Source organism: Cryptotermes secundus, unplaced genomic scaffold (assembly GCF_002891405.2).
Source record: "Cryptotermes secundus unplaced genomic scaffold, Csec_1.0 scaffold1350, whole genome shotgun sequence".
NCBI lineage: Eukaryota > Metazoa > Arthropoda > Insecta > Blattodea > Kalotermitidae > Cryptotermes > Cryptotermes secundus.
Window position 1 is genome coordinate 32151 of NW_019739242.1, and position 16828 is coordinate 48978.

Below are 16828 nucleotides of genomic sequence, written 5' to 3' on the forward strand. Positions count from 1 at the left end.
ATAAACGGAACAAAATAATAAACCAGCAAAATACATGATACATTCAAAGTATGAATGTAAAGTTAACTTCGTGAAATTACCTTTAATTTGAATTGATTGGTGCTTAAAGCTGATTTTCGAAAATGCCACTGCCGGCCGCAACACTGGCTGCCGCTCGGTTGTGAACCGCGCGGGTAGCACGTTGCTGCTTCAGCTTGCTGTTTCTTACGTGGTCAGCGGCGTCCACAATGCGACCGAGCAAAGCATCTCGCGTTGCCACCTTCACATTGTAAACCAGTTCTTTCAACCATCCCCACACACAATAATCCAGTGGGCTTAAGACTGGAGACCTGGCGGGCAATTCTTCGCGTACTCGTACATGGACTGCAGTGTGCCATACGAACAATGCCTTCTTCATTAACACCACGCTCGGCTGCAATACGAACGCCGGGAAGTCTACCGGTATCTCGCAATGCCTTGTAAACTCCAGTAAAAACTCTCCGGTTCGGTATTCTGCGATTCGGAAACCGTTGCTGATATTCAGCTATGGCAAGAACTGAGTTACCGTCACAAAACCCGTACACATAAATCATATCTGCATACTCCTCAAATGAAAATGTAAATGGCATCGTGAACGTAACAGACGCACCGAGATGAGAACTGTTCTGAACACCAGTAGCCACCACACTAGCCGTGGCTGGACATACCAACCCACCACGCCCTAGGTACCTCTCAAATGTCGAGATAACAAGAACGCTCTGTCTGTAGCTGGCTAAAAATAGCCACCCGCCAGATGATAGATGCGGTTCACACGAGGGCGTGTACGGGAATAAAAAACGGTCATAACTCCGTAACCGTCCAAAATTGGACACATGTTTATATGAACTTTTTTGATCACAAAGACCTAGGAAATCACCTCTTGCAGTTATGCCTAAAGTCGTGAAACACCCTGTATATATTTGTAATAATTTGTATAACTGATTGGTTAATATTTGCCTAGGAAGAATAAGGAAGAATTGAAAAGGCATTATTACAATATTCATTTGTGAAGAGGGTGAGTAAACTGCCTCACAAGGAAATTAAGACCAGATTAAAGTCTGTCTTCCACATTTCTGCTGTCAGTGTAATATTATGTGAGGAGCTTGAAAGTATGACTTCTGAGTGATATGTAGTTTTCATGTTGTAGCTCAGGAAACAGAAGGATGTAGGTAAGACAGCAACAAACCACCTGCAGCCTGTAGTCTATTTTGTATATAATTAGAGCTGTTGTGATATTGTTTTTATTCCTTCCTATTCTTTCAGTTACACTGTATGCACTGTGTTGGAAACTCTAGCATCATTGAGCAGGAGTAAAGACAAACATGGGGCTGTTGTTTACAAAAATTTGGAGCTTGTTTGGTAATGAAGGTAAGATAAAAGTTTCATTAACCTTTTGAAGTAGGAGAAACAAATCTAGTCACTGTGTTTCATAATATAATTTTTTAATTTTACCTTCTGTGGGATTTGGATGGTAGTAGATAAAAAAATTGTGAATTCATTTTCTTCACAACCACCGCTGTGAGAACCTCAGATCCTACATAGCACTATATCCCAGAAGAGAGAACTCTTCATAATCACCGCTGTGAGAGCCTCAGATCCTACATAGTGTTATATCCCAGAAGGTGGAACTCTTCATAACCACTGCTGTGAGAACCTCAGATCCTACAAAGCTTCACTCTTGATTCAGCATTGTTGGACACTGTTGATGAATTAAGGTTCCCAGATTCTTTATCATGGGTCTTCGTTTATGTTTTTATGCTTAAGAAGTTTTGTGTAGATTTGTACCTTCAGCTAGTTCTTATATCACAGATATCTAAATAAATGCATATGTATTTATTATTTTAAACCCATAATCAAAGAGTTAGCCCTCATAATTGCCAAACCTAGTGCTGCTGGGTATGCAGGAATGTCACGCTGTTTTATAAAATCTACCTCATCATCTTGGTTAGTTCATGCTAGTGGGGAGAGGCTTAAGTGAATTCTGCATGAAATGATTTGTGTTCCACAGAGCACAAGATTGTCATGGTGGGACTGGACAATGCAGGAAAGACCACAATACTCTACCAGTACCTGATGAATGAAGTTGTTCACACGTCTCCAACGATAGGTTCAAATGTTGAGGAAGTTGTTTGGAAGAACATCCACTTCATCATGTGGGACTTGGGTGGTCAGCAATCACTGAGGGCTGCATGGAGCACTTACTACAGTAACACAGAGGTATCATGTCTGTAGTGTATTATCATCAAGCTGGGAATGGAATCGTATCTATTCAAGAGGCCATTCTGAAACATTGTGCAGAAGTGGAACTTTGGTGAATATTATTGTTCTGAAGGGCATTATAAATGTCATGGTGCCAATATTGATTATAGAATTATGCATATTGTCACGATTTGGCAACTAGACATGGAATTTGCATTGGTAGTTGAATTTATTGAACTTTATAATTCGTAACTACAAATAATTATAATCCTGTCTCTAATCTACATACATTACAATTCAATATAGCGCCCTCTAATTCTTCTCATTTCATCTTCACTATCCATTGCTAGGTTACGGCTCAGTTTCTGTGCTCAGTGGCTCTTGTCCTTGCTGACTGGCGACTCCCACAGCTAACCCAGGATGGAAACTCCCTCATATTCTTGACTGACTGCAAACTCTGGCTCGTTCTTTTTATATAAGCCCAGCATGGACTGCGTAGAAAACATTGATTCCAACAATTCCTCTCTTGTTGTATGGTTATTTGTTTCCGCAGAAGTATGTTTACTGTGTCGTTACCTAGCAGTGGATATCTTTTCTGGGTGCATGACAGTTGGTATAGTGGAACTAACACTCCAGAAATAAATCTGCCTAGGCACATCACAAAATCTCTTTGCCCTTATCATCATAGTCTGCTCATATCAATATAAATGAGGGTTTCAGATATCCTAGTACATCTTAAATCTTTCAGTTCAGAAAATTTACTCACCTGTAGTCACAGTGTGATTCATATGAAAATATATTTTTATTTCGGTAAAATCTGCACTTTTTCAAAAATTTCAGGAACAAAGGGAACATTATTTGTTTATTGAGTTTGAAACATGGACTGAATTCAAAATGTAGTCACCATGGATCTCCATTAATTCATGACTGAATGAGAAGCATATTTCTGGATCCTTTGGTGGGTCATTACTTGTAACACAGATTTTTATGCAAAACTTCATGGTAGCAGAAAAAACAAAAACACAACAACAACAACAAAACTTAAAGTTATTCTTTGTCCACAGTTTGTGATCGTGGTTATTGATTCGACAGATCGTGAGCGTCTAGCAGTGACGAGAGAAGAACTGTACCGAATGCTGGCTCATGAAGAGCTGTCAAAAGCAGCTGTTCTCATATATGCCAATAAACAGGACCTGAAAGGCTCCATGTCTGCAGCAGAAATTAGCAAACGGCTGGATCTCACATCGATAAAAAAGCATCAGTGGCAGATTCAGTCCTGTTGTGCTCTCACAGGAGAAGGGTGAGAAGATTCTTAAAGCTTTTCTCAAGGCACATCAAAGAGAGCTACTTCTTATTCAATGTAGTATATCCAAAACGCTGACATGTCATTGTATGTGAACATGCTGTTACATACTGTCATGAAATTTCACATCAGGTTATACGTAAATTCGTAAATTCCATATGGATGTGCTCTTGGCATCAGGGTTGGTCCCAGAGTAGGGCAGCAGTGGGTACCCTCTTGTATAGACTTCTGAATTACTACACAGCTTTAATTTTTAAGCCTAAATTAAACGACCTACATGATTGTGGAACTGCTGAAATTATTAAGATTCTCTAAACTCTTATTTGCATGAATATCATATAAATACCTATGTCTTCATAACTATTTTGTGCAGAGACCAGAAACAGAACCATGTCAAAAAGCATAAATTACTCCTTAAGGACATTAAGTCTGCATTTTTTGCTGCACATTGTACCTAAAAAGTCAGCTCCTTGATTCAGAATGCAGACAGTCTTCTGCTGGTTTTTTATAATATGAGATATGCACATGCAGTTTAGTTATGGTAAAGTGTTGTCACGTGTTGGGTATGTAACACGACAAATGACTTCACGCCGTATTGGATATAGTGAATTTATTGCACATTTGCCCTTACATTTACACAGTTCACAGTTTCTTCACAAATACTTCTCCTGCTGGAGTCCCTGCCATGCACTCGATACAACTCAGCTAGTAGCTGCTGAACTTTAACTCATACTGAATACTAGTAACTGGCTCAATACTCACTACTCCTGAATAGTGTTCGCTGCTCCTTATTTAGGATCGGCACAGACAACATAGAGAACACATTGCTGCTCGGCAATGGATATCAGGTATTGTCAGGTGTTTCTACCTGTGCATTGCCTAGCAGTAGTCACTGAACGGACTCTCCTGTTGCGTGACGTCACAGCCTAGCGGGGAGGGTTGTTTACCGAGTGTTGCGTAATGATGGGAGAAGTGGGGGTACGTGATGGCACTCATGGAAATGCAGAGTTCACATGACCCCTACTTCCTGTTGCGCCATCCACGCTACAGTATTTTCTGATATTTCTTCTTGGGTTCATTGATTTTTTACCTTACACCACAGATGAGTTAGTGCAAGTTGTGTATTTCTCGCGCGTATTCAGAAGGTGTCCATATAAAATCTTTGCTAGATACCTACTGTCCTCTCTGACGATTATCATGGTTTTCCTCAGTCCCTACATGAAAATACTTGTATAATACCTCTATTAAGCCATTATTACTCCCTTTTACATATTTTATCATTTATTATTCACTAATTACCCTGCCATTCAACATTATATAGCCTGAGCTTCTGACAGCATGGTTAAACAAACTAAAATACAAATTTGACCATAAGCAACTCAAGGCACAGCAGTTCATTATGAAATCCAGTATTTACACCAGATGTGCATGCATGCCTTCTATAATGGGCTTCTCAGTATCATGTGTATGATTGTCACTAATGTGACCATTTGGTAAGTAATACATGCACTATCTCTAAAATAACAGTTTGATGTCAGAGGGTTGAAAATATATGTTTTGGTGCTTCCCACATTGTACACTCAAATGTCAGTGTCCAAAATAATGTTACTTTAGCCTTCATAAGGCTTTGTGTGACCTTGTCCATTTCTAATTTAGTTGCCTGGCATCTAAATACCATGTTAACTTGTAATCTTTTGAGGTCTAAGTAACAGTTCTTGAAATTGTGTACGGTGATGGTGACCACCGGTCACAGTAGCTGAGCAGTCTAAGGTATGCACTGTCTTCGCTCGCTCGGAAGCTGGGATTGTGGGTTCGAATCCCATTCTGGGCCTGGGTGTTTAGTGTTTGTATGTGTGTGTGTCCGTAGAGGCCTTGTGACAAGGTGATCACCAACCCAAGGAGTCCTACTGAATGTCTAAGATCTAGTAAACTGAAGTAAATGGGAGAGTTTCATGGAGGTAGGCCAAGGCCCAAATTGGGGCTGTAGCACCAAAAGAAAAAAAAAGATAGATTGTGACCAGGTGACTAAGCATTCTTTAATTTGGTGACAGTAGTTGATGTATCATCATAGTGGGCATGAAACACAAACCTTTGAGCTAATAATGTTTGTTAATTTATAAATATTTGGAGATCAGTACTAGCAGCAGGTATTTTGTTCAGAGAAGTAACCCATAGCTTTAATTCATGGATATCTGTCCTTGGTTCAGAGGTGGAAGCATTTGTAGGAGTGTTCTCCCCCCACCCCCCAAAGAAACAGTTTTTTTTTAATCTATTGGTGGTCATGGCAGATGCAGGCATTTTTCCAATCCTCTGTCCAGTAGGTAAAGTGAGGGAATTCATTTATGAGACTGGAGTACCCATAGAGGGGATTTCATTACTCTGAGATGTATTTTGATGCCAGTAACTAAGGACAGTTGGTTGTGATATTCCTCATATTCTCAGAGTTTCAGTTTCTTATGTTTCCTTTTAGATTATACCAAGGCCTGGAATGGATTTGTAGTCGGTTGAAGAAAAAGTGACGTCAAGACTACTTCTAGCAACATTTTTTCTGATTATGTGATGTTATAATGAAGCAAGTCAACAAAGGTTTAAAATGGAGGACAATTCTGCATAGACATTTGTTAACTTTTTATGTGAATTTATTTTTGGTCCATCTTTTAATAATTTGAAGTTGGAAAGAGGCATGCCTGTAAGTTGATGAATGGAAGGAACATTACACTTTACACTTTAGTGTATAGCAACACTACGAATATGAATGTGGACGTCTTAAAGAATCAGTGTTGAATTATAAGATTAAGTTACACTACTGGCACAGAGGCAGTGTTTCTGTAGTCTTGCCAATTTCAGGTAGTGTGGCATTGCAGTCTGATGGCATTCACAATGATAGATTCCAGGCATGGTCGAGGTGTTGACTGTAACGGATGTAAACTCTGTGATGTATGGAAGCCATTGTATTGGATCTGCAATACATTGTAAATTGAAGAACAAAACATGACAGTGATGTAAATATACTATGTAACCTGTTCTTACTAGTAGACCAATCTGTAAAATTTTTATTATTTAACTTCCAGGCTGTTACATCTTCTTGTTTCATTGACTGTAAAACTTCTTTGGTGTGTTTCTGACAGATATTTGAGTGTGATGACGATAGTATAATGACGGAGTAACTTTGGTTGTGAGGGAGTGATTCCAGTATTTTATATTGAATCCTCCTTATATACACTGAAGTGCCAGAAGTCATAGGATAGGTACCTAGTATCATTTAGGACCCCCTCTAACCCAGCGAAGTGCAGCAACTCAACGTGGCATCGATTCCACAAGTGGATGGAAGAACTCTGGAGAGATGTTGAGCCATGCCATCTGGATAGCTGCCCACAGCTCCCTGGTATTTGTAGGTGCAGGATTTTGGGTGCGAATGGACCTCTGCACCACGTCCCATAAATGCTCGATTGCGTTCATGTCGGGCGAACGTGGTGGCCATACCATTCGTTGGAACTCTCCAGAATGCTCCTCGAACCAATTCTGGACAATTCCGGCCTGATGACATGGTGCATTGTCCTGCTGGACTATCCCATCGTTGTGGGGGTATATGAAGTCCATGAAGGGCTGCAAATGGTCACCAAGCAGTGTAACGTAGCGGTCACCAGTCAATGACATGTTTAGGTGGATGAGCGGACCCAACTCATGCCACGTGAACACACCCCACACCAGTATGGAACCACCACCAGCCTGCACAGTGCCTTGTTGACAACTGGGGTCCGTGGCCTCATGGGGGTCTGTGCCACACCCAAACCCTACCATCCGCATGAAACAACTGGTACCATGGCTCATCGGTCCGCGCTACATGTTGCCAATCCTACAGGGTCCAATTAGCGACGTCACAAGCCCGGGTGAGGTGCTGTGTCTGGTGTCGTGGTGTTAACAGAGGCACTCTGGTCGGTCTTCTGCGCCCATATCCCATGGAAGCTAAAGAACGCTGCACTGACCTGCTGGATATGCGTCTGGTACGTCCTGCATTGAATGTGGATGTGTTTTCAGCCAGTGTCGCTTGTCTTACCATGGACAATTCTAGCTAGCCGCCGCTGGTCATGATCATTAAGCACCCATGGTTGGCCACTGTGCTGTCCATGGTGGATGGAAATGCCTTCAACAAGGTATTCCCGGTACATAAGTGACACCGTGGATCGAGGAGTATTGAATGACCGCACAACTTCAGAAATGGAATGTCCCATCCACCTGGCACCCACTATCATGTCCCATTCAAACTCCGATAATTAACGTCGGCTTGCCGTGAGCAGACTGGCCGGTGTTCAACCTGACTCACGAGAGAACACCTCATAACTGATACTGCTCTGGGCATTCCCAAGCCGTCAAGGGATGGTGGTGCCACTTAAAAATAAATTTACATACTGCTATCCCAGGACTTTTGGCACTTGAATGTGTATATTTATGTATATGACTCTGATCCAAATGTTGCTAGTTACAACATTTGGCAGATGTGACAGGGAATTACCATTTTGTGCATCCTGCATAAAATTATTCTATACTAGGTTTTGTGGTTTCTTGCTGACACGGTAAATTATGTTTAAAGAGAAAGAATATTTACCAGTGGAAGGATCTGTAGACATTGAAGAGAGACTTATTTTCAGGTGGTTTCTTTTTGTAGTCTGCAGAAGCAAACTGTTCAGCACTCTTCTTGGTCTTGTGACTTTTGTTATAATATGTTATTCAGCAAACTTGCATACATTTTTTAATGAAATAACGTTGTAACAGAAAGAATGATTCTCTAACTTGGGTATGTAATATTCAGACATAATTATATATTATCCATTGTTTGAGGTATACCTGATACATACATTGTTTCAGGAGTTGGATCATCTACAGTCTTCATGTTTGGTTTTCCATTATATTTACAGAATATTTGAATTACTTCGGTTAATCTTACAGAAATAAATTTTGAAACATGAATTGGAATGAGCTGGCTCAGATTAAGTCAAATTCTGGTCTGTTATTTGAATTGTAGTCTTCTATATTTTGACATTCCGTAGTCTTATATGTTATCATTATTCCAGAGGAACCTTCTGCATCTTATCATTAGGGTAGAATATGGAGCTGGCAGGTTCATTGAAAACGTTGACAATTACTTACTATCCTTTATGCTGAAGATGGAGGCAACAGCTTACTCTAGTATGTTGGTAATTGCCTACCAGGCTGCACAGTATCCCTCAGAAGACAGCCTAAATTCTCACTACTATAAAATCCTCATGTTTTTGGTATGTTAACAGTGTTGAACCTGCTGGTTCATATAGAAATAATGTAGTATATTTTAATTTTTATTATATTTACTTTCTTTTTGGCTGGAACCAGAATAAAATTTGGAACTTGTTTCAGTACGGTGGTCTTGGTTTCATTCAGAAAGGGTAAGCCTACTTTTAAATAGAAAGTACATATAAGTTATGATATAATGATGACACAGGAATAGAGCAAGTCACAAAATATTATTTATGTTAGACATATCTCAGAATGTGGACAATGCCAACATGCTCATTTTGTAAAGTGAAAACATTTGTTAATAAGTAGTGATTAAGGCAGGAGCACATGCCTGCAGAAACCTTGGATCCCACATCTTGGACTTTCTTAATGTAGATAGACTGAGAAAAGAAAAAACTGAATTAAATTTTGATATTTGAACCCATACAGGCAAGTGATTTCAAGTAGTGAGCTACAAAACTGCTGTACATCTTACAAACTATGGGTATGTTTTTTTTTTATGATAATACTCTGATTTGTATGAAAGTTTATTTTCTGCTTTAAAATATCCACTAAGGAATTTAATTACTCTTGAGACAAGCCAGTAATAGTTCATAATTCTGAATGAAAGAACTTTGACTTCTGTCAAAGTAGTCTTTAAAAAAAGAGCGGAAAAGCCCATACATTTTTTATTGCTCTGTACCTCCCCCCACCCAAATTTTAATTTGTGAAGGATTTCAAAATTCTGTTACTTTTTCTTGTTGTGAACATTTTTCAATTTGAAGAATATTTAACAAGATAGGACTATTTCCTGTAGGTCTGTGGCAATACCATATTCGTAACATTGTGTTTGGAGACTGATCTTGTTTTCAGGTGATGAGTTGTCACTATATGACATTTATTATTTCGTTTTATGTTTATTGACTTTCTTACTGCAACTGCACATTTTTATCATAAAAATGAGTCACATTATGTTTTATATTGAGAGTCAAAACAAAACCTACCAGATTCTTGTTGGTCAGTAAGTGATAGGTTCTGTGGTAGTCAGTACTTTCTGAATGGGCTTCTAGCTGCAACATTCCCACTAGCACTAAATATAATTTATCCCACCATGACTCAGTTATCAGAGCCTTATCAGAGGAATTGTGTTTGTGACATATAATGACTCTTCCCACTCTGGCATCATATTCAGGCAGAAGATTTTATTCTTTTTATTCATAAAAGGTTATTCTATATTGTTTGTTACAAACTTTAGACACACCAAATTCTGTCTTGTGATTCAGAAGAGAATGGATGCAAAATGTTGAAACACTGAGCTGATACAGTCCTACTAACTTAATAGAGGGAATCCTTTTTGAGAAGTTAACAGTTGCTCAGGTATACAAGAAGTTTCCTGCCACTTATATAACCTGGAGGTTTGTTACTGTGTTCACAAAAGCTCACAACTGGACCTCATCCTGTGTCAGATGAATCCAGTCCATATCCTCACATGCTATTAATTCAATGTGTTATTTTCCTTTCTTCTTTCCCAAGTGATCTCTTCCCTCAAATTTCTGGCAAAAATTTTATATGTCTTTCCAGTGTTGCCTAAATGACTGTCATTCTAATAATAGTTGGAAATATACAAATTATGGGGCACCTCATTATTGAATTTCAGAAGGCTGTGGTTATTTTCTCTGCTAGTTTAAATATTCTCCCCAGCACCCTGTTCTCAAAATCTCTCAATCAATGTTTCTTCCTTTTTAGAGTGGGAGACTAAGTTTCATACCTATAAAATATAACAAGCAAAATTATAAATATCTGTATCTTAATAGCTTGTTTGAATTTCTGCCTTTGTAGGTAAGAGATAGGAAGACAAAACATTCTGAACTAAATGGTAACAAGCTCCCTGAGATTTACCCAGCTCTTTATTCCTTTATCTTTTTGGGTGTACTTTTGAGTTGTTCCTGTTATCAATACTTGAGTTCTGCTACAGGACACAGTTCTCCCATTAAGACTGTCAGACTGAAACCTGATGGAAAGAAGTTGCTTAGGGAGATGTCCAGAAGGTGGAAAGATACCGTGTACAGGCTAGTTAGGTCTGTTAAACCTCATTCCAGGATTAGTGGATTTTTGACTTTGTCCAGCATCCAGTATCCTAAAAACTAGAGAACACAACGTTTTGGAAACTGGATCTGTTTCTGTCTCCAGGTGAGGGGAAGATATGTACTCTGTTGGGTCCCTTAGAAAGAAAAAGTCCAAAAATAAGGTACTTCTGAGTGTTAAGCACCATCATCAGAACCCTTTAGAATCTGCTAATTCCAGGTGTCATGGCAGTCTCAGAAACAATATTCTGTTCTCTGGGTGAAGTCACACACACAGCTGGAAGAGTCAGATGATGTGCAGTGAGGTGAAGCAGATGAGTCTGCTGTCTGGCTTTGTGTAGAACAAATCATATAAGGGCTGTATTACACTTTAAAACACCTATCTGGGAAATGTTGCATTTTAAATCTAGAATCTGAAATGAAAAGAACTGAAAACCAGAGAGCAATTTTATGGAACATTCACATATCTTTGTCATAAGTTTATATGACCCAGCAAAATATTGATGTGTTCTCAGCATGATTGCTGTCGCAGGTAGCGTTTTTTTATTCTACTGGCTTCGTATTGAGAGTTACCTCGACCACACTGCTGTTTCCCCCACTTTCTCTTTTGTTTATTTAGTTGCCACCACTTGTTCTGTGAGCACAGTGAGGCTGATGATGAAAAATATATTGTGTATAATGGCCCATATTCAGAAATTTACAAAATTTTTGTTCAGGTATAGAGAAGGCCACTGACTGCATCTTTCCACTCCCATTTTGTTGAACATTGCTTGAAATACTTAAATCAAGTGTGGTGAATGTAAGCACACATGTTGGCTGTTGTCTGAAGTCTTTATGGAACTGTCATACACTGTATGCCCTCCAAACTGAGCATGCTAATTCTGTCTATTAATACATCTCAGACAGGGAGCTTCACTGACTTGGCTCTGTCATAGTTTCTCTCCAGGCAAATGCTGTAATGGTACTTTCATATATGCCATGATTGCTCCAAAGTCCTATGAAGGAACTTCAAATAGGAAGAATACCATCTTCTGGGATGTGGCGCCATGTAGATCTTGTCTGAACTGACATTTTGGAGGAACATCGGTTCAGACGATCTAAAAGGCGCCACATCCCAGATACCATTCTACATAGTCACTGCTGTGAAAACCTCATATCTTCAAATAGGACATTGGCACTCCCAAATGCATTAATGACATGTTCAGATAAGACATGATCACTGCCAAATGGTGTAATGATACCTTCAAATAGGACATGATAACTCTAAAATTCTGTAGTCATACCTTTAACCATGACATGATCATTCCAGAAATGTTGTAATGGTACCTTCTCATAGGATATGAGCACTACCAGTCAGTCATGTTTATTCTTACAACTCATTTGATGTTACATAAAGTTTCCAGTTACACATTTGTACAAGGAATACGGATCTGGACGAGAAAGATGAGTAATTTTTTCAGTAATGCTTATTAGAAATAATTCAGTACAGATGCAAGTGAATACACACAACTATGGAAAACATTTCCTGTGGACACTAGTCTTAGCTTATTGAATGCAGAAAGAAATGACACATGGAAATCTTAAAAATATTTTGTTATGCAAAAATTGGATTTCAAATTATTGGATGTTATGAGAATCTATTAGTCTCCCCCCCTCCCCCAAAATAAGATTAAATTTCAGGATATAAGCTGTTTCAAGCCCAGAAATGGTAAAAAAATAAGCACAGGACATGGAATAGGTATAATGCTGGAAGGGTTTGCGTCTACAGACACTCCATGAAGCGGGATGCCTTTGTATTTGTAGCGTGTACTTCAGTTCCATGTAAATGCATTGTCATTGTGTTATCTCTGTACAGTGATGCATTATGCAATGTACGTGAAATGTGCTTGCAGATTCTGTAATAGTGGCAGCACAATAAAAGAATCCTCCAGTGGAATGTGACTACTGTTTGTACTGACATCATTAATTCTCCTTAAATATATTGTTCTAACAGACAATTTGAGGATTTCACAGGAGTTCAGTACTGATGTTAATCCTGCTTTTGGGGTGGTGACACCTTGTAGAACTGGGCTGTATTGTCTCCATATTTGAGATGATGTGACTACCTCACAGCCCTTGTTACTTAACAGTATGTGTTTACCATTTGGGTGGAAAGAAAGCCAATAAAAAGTGAAACAAGAAGAGTAAATTTTTGTCTCAGGACTAAAAGGGAACAATGTGCGGGAAACTTATATGGAAGATCTGGGAAAGGAAAAAGAGCACAAAAAATACTAAAAGGTCAAATAGTCCAATAAATGGGATGAAATCAGATCTAAAGGAGCGATGCAGATGTGTCGGGAAGAAACATGGAGTTATAGGTTGTGAAAAAAAAACAAGTCAATTTGTTCAGTGCCACTTCAACTGTTTACCGTTAATGGATATATTTTATTTTGAGGGGGATCGTGAATAATTTTATTTACATTGGCTTTTGGTAGGCTGTAATGTTGGCAACTGATTTGTGCTCATCTTGCATTGCCTACATGTGCCAGCAGAAAAAAAAAATAGCACCCCTGTTTTGCTTTCAGGAGGTTCTGGGTCCAGATTTTGGTGTGAAGACTGACTATCCCCAGAAACTTTATGTATTTACCCAGGCGGATGCTGAGGAGGTTTCTTCAATTAAGGCATAAACGTTTCCATATTTTTCTACATTCATTATTCATGGATCCTATTATTTGATGCTGTATACTCAAAGCAATCAATATGTCATTAAATGATCCAGGATTAAATGTCTCATACCGCCTGCATGGACCTCTTGAATTTGAAACATTTTTATTTTGTCTGTTATAAATATTAGATTACATACACAGCAGCTAAAGGTGTTGTGTCCTAAATGACGTGACGTTTCAGAACACTTTCTATATTGCAACAGTGTGCTTTTGTGGAATAAGTATTATAACTATGTTTACAATACATGTATGGTAATTAAGCACCAGCCATGATGGCGTATATGGGTGTAGAGGTATCGCTCCATGCACTCTTAATCTTGGCATTAGGTGTGGATGGTCGGCTACGCGCTTTAGCCTTTTTAATTCAGTGAAAAAACCACCGGTACACACTGAAAAGCAGGTTTGTCTGAACATTCTTTACCCTGACGGGAATACCGATTACTCGCAACTTTAGTCTGTGGATAATCGCTGCACCGTTGAAACTACGCTGACTTCTGTTTACAGAATGAGAAATTTTATAATTCAGCTTACATGAAGAATGCGAATAAAACATGAGCAATTGCAGTTTCGTAGCTTAACTACTACATGTTCTGCCTCCCTGGTTCACTACTATGAAGCACGTGTATAAATCTAAATTAATACCGTCGTATTAATTTTTCTCAAACATAAACTACCCATCATCTTCGTTGCTTTCTATTGCGATTTGACTGCCCTCCGGTCTCTTCAAGGCAATCATTCCGTTGCGAAATTTCCCTTTGGATTCCCAACGCTAATAATTGTCATCACGAAGATAAATTTCGTTGTGCTAAAGGAAAGTAGTCAAGTGCTGATTTGTTGTTTTGAAACGCGGTGAGCAGCGGTGAGAGAACACGAAGACAAAATGGCTGATAGGAGAAAATATGTAAAGGATGAGAAGGATCGTGATGGTGGAGATGTCAAACCGAAACTCGATGATCCACCGAATTCCAGATTGTTCATAGTTTGTAATAAAAATATTACCGAAGAGGAATTTCGAAGTGCCTTCGAGAAATATGGAACGATTGAAGAAATATGGGTCGTTAGAGACAGAAACACAGGAGATCCAAAAGGTAACCAAATAATGTTAGTTAGATGTGTAGATTGTTATATTGTCGTTTTTGTGCTAGGCACTATATTAGACATTTGTTTTAGGTGTTACCTATATCAAGTTTTCAAAGACTTCAGAAGCTGCCCTTGCACTGGAAGAAATGAATGGGTGTTGTATAGGTTCACACCCAAGACCTTTGAAAGTCATGATTGCACATAGGTAAGCGTCACAAATTCATTGCTGATTGACTTGCCTTACGTCAGTCATTGAAATGGCGTATTATCGCCAGTGTATTTGTAGTATTTGTTTATTCATAATAGTAATGTGTTGTCAAATTAAATTTTGATGCAGTTGTGCTACATTAGCATCACAGATATCTGCGTGTGATGTTTTTGGAAAATGGAATATGACTAACAGATTTGAATAATTACATAAACACTGTATTTCTTTGGATTGAATGTTGTAATTACTGGAAGAAATGTAGTGGTCATCAGCTGACATCAGATTGAAATGACTGTAGTCACAAATAGAAATGTATTGCTATTTTGTAATGCCAGGGATACTTGGATATATCTCTGGCGATTCCATGTTAATGTTGATATACAGGGTGTCCCAGGAGGAATGGACCAAACTTCGGAAGGGTGTTCCTTATGTTAAAGTATGCTGATATAACCCAAAACACCTATGTCCAAAGTTGAACGGTTACGGAGATAATGGCCCAAGAAAAGTGTGGTCTTCTGGCAGGTCCACGCACTGTACCTCTCAGCTGAGAGGCCTTATCTATGTTTGTCCTTGAGTGCCGTGATTCACCCTAGCCGAACGTATGTGGTTGGCTTTATCAGAACGCGCAGTCAGCACGTTACGTCAGTGCTTGCCATTCATGTGTCATGTATAGTGCTTGGAAACCCCAAGGACAATTATGACATGGCAAGCGAGTATTTTGTACTTCAATTTTATGGCTTCATGTTATTCACAAGTTAGTTTGATGTTACGTACATTATTAACATTACAGAATCCACATATTCCTGCCAGTTTTAATATGTATTTTGTAATCAACAAGTGTGCAACGCCGGTCAAAGTTTGACACTTCTCTGGCCATTATCTCTGTAACCGTTCAACTTTGGACATAGGTGTTTTGGTTATATCGGCATACTTTAACATAAGGAACACCCTCCCGAAATTTGGTCCATTCCTCCTGGGACACTCTGTATATCTTATATTAATTATGACCACGTGGGGGGAATGTTGCATCTCCTTTGTTTGTGGACTTTGAATGTGGAAGATTCACCTGTTATTTTCTTCCACAAAATACTGACCCACATGAGAAGTTTGAGATTGGGAAGTGGAAAAGTGTGCGCTGAATTGAACAAAGCCCTGAACATGCAAGCTTTGATCTTAGTGGTAGACTAGTTTGTGCCATAATTCTGGAAGCATTGTGTTACATTATTTTTGTTTGTTGTAGGTTGCTGTTAATTTCTTAGCAGTAATTTCATCTACAAGGTTCTAATACCACTGGTGATATTTACGTTACAGTATGTAAAGTTGTGTACTACAAAATGTTTGTAGAGGTTAGAGGTTTGTTGTTAACAAGGAACATTAAATTGTACTGTGTAATGTCTAGAAATATATAACCATTTTGGAACCTACTTTCATAGAAGAACATGTCTGAAGTTGGTATATGGGAGTGAATGCTGAAACAGCAGTTGTGTGACATGAACATAATATCATCATTTGTTCAAATTTAGAATGTAACTGCCAGTTTGCCTTATCAGCCCCCATTATAGCCTTGGAGGTATACGGTTTTATCTGATTTTAATCTGGTTCAAGTATTGGACTTTAACTTCAAATATGTTTAGGTGTACAAAATTGTCAAACCTGACATGCCTCAAAATATACACAAATTGTTGAGGCCAGCTGTTACTTGGCTCCATATTGTATTACTATTTCTTTTTCAGTCGTGATCAGGGCTCAAAGCGTGAAATGAACGAGGAAGAAAGATTATTACGATTATTCTGTGTTGTACCCAAAACAACAACTGATCAGATGTTGCGAGATCATTTCAAGCAGTTTGGAGATATAGATTATGTTTCTGTTGTTAAGGATAGGGAAACTAAGGAAAGCAAAGGATTTGCGTACGTGAAGTTTCACAAGTAAGTATTGTGTATGATTTACCATGCCTTCTATCTAAGGTCACATGGTGGGC

At 38.8% G+C, this 16828-nt stretch overlaps 2 protein-coding genes across 8 annotated transcripts in view; both read left to right on the forward strand.

Annotated features, from left to right (window-relative positions):
- The window catches only part of LOC111871861 (ADP-ribosylation factor-like protein 5B), a 14333-nt gene extending 7458 nt beyond the window's left edge, over positions 1-6875 (forward strand). For both annotated transcript variants that reach the window (XM_033754444.1, XM_023865238.2), the window contains exons 2-5: positions 1282-1386; positions 2027-2235; positions 3282-3517; positions 5991-6875. In XM_033754444.1, coding sequence (XP_033610335.1) covers positions 1341-1386; positions 2027-2235; positions 3282-3517; positions 5991-6039 — 540 coding nt within the window. In that variant the 5' untranslated portion in view covers positions 1282-1340 and the 3' untranslated portion in view covers positions 6040-6875. The remainder of the gene's footprint in view (positions 1-1281; positions 1387-2026; positions 2236-3281; positions 3518-5990) is intronic.
- Positions 6876-14422: 7547 nt separating this feature from the next.
- LOC111871896 (RNA-binding protein 45) overlaps positions 14423-16828 on the forward strand; it is a 40001-nt gene continuing 37595 nt past the window's right edge. For all 6 annotated transcript variants that reach the window (XR_004513828.1, XR_004513827.1, XR_004513829.1 and 3 more), the window contains exons 1-3: positions 14423-14647; positions 14730-14844; positions 16581-16775. Coding sequence is in view for 2 of the 6 variants with exons in the window: in XM_023865280.2 (XP_023721048.1) it covers positions 14440-14647; positions 14730-14844; positions 16581-16775 (518 nt within the window). In the remaining 4 variants the exon portion in view is untranslated. The remainder of the gene's footprint in view (positions 14648-14729; positions 14845-16580; positions 16776-16828) is intronic.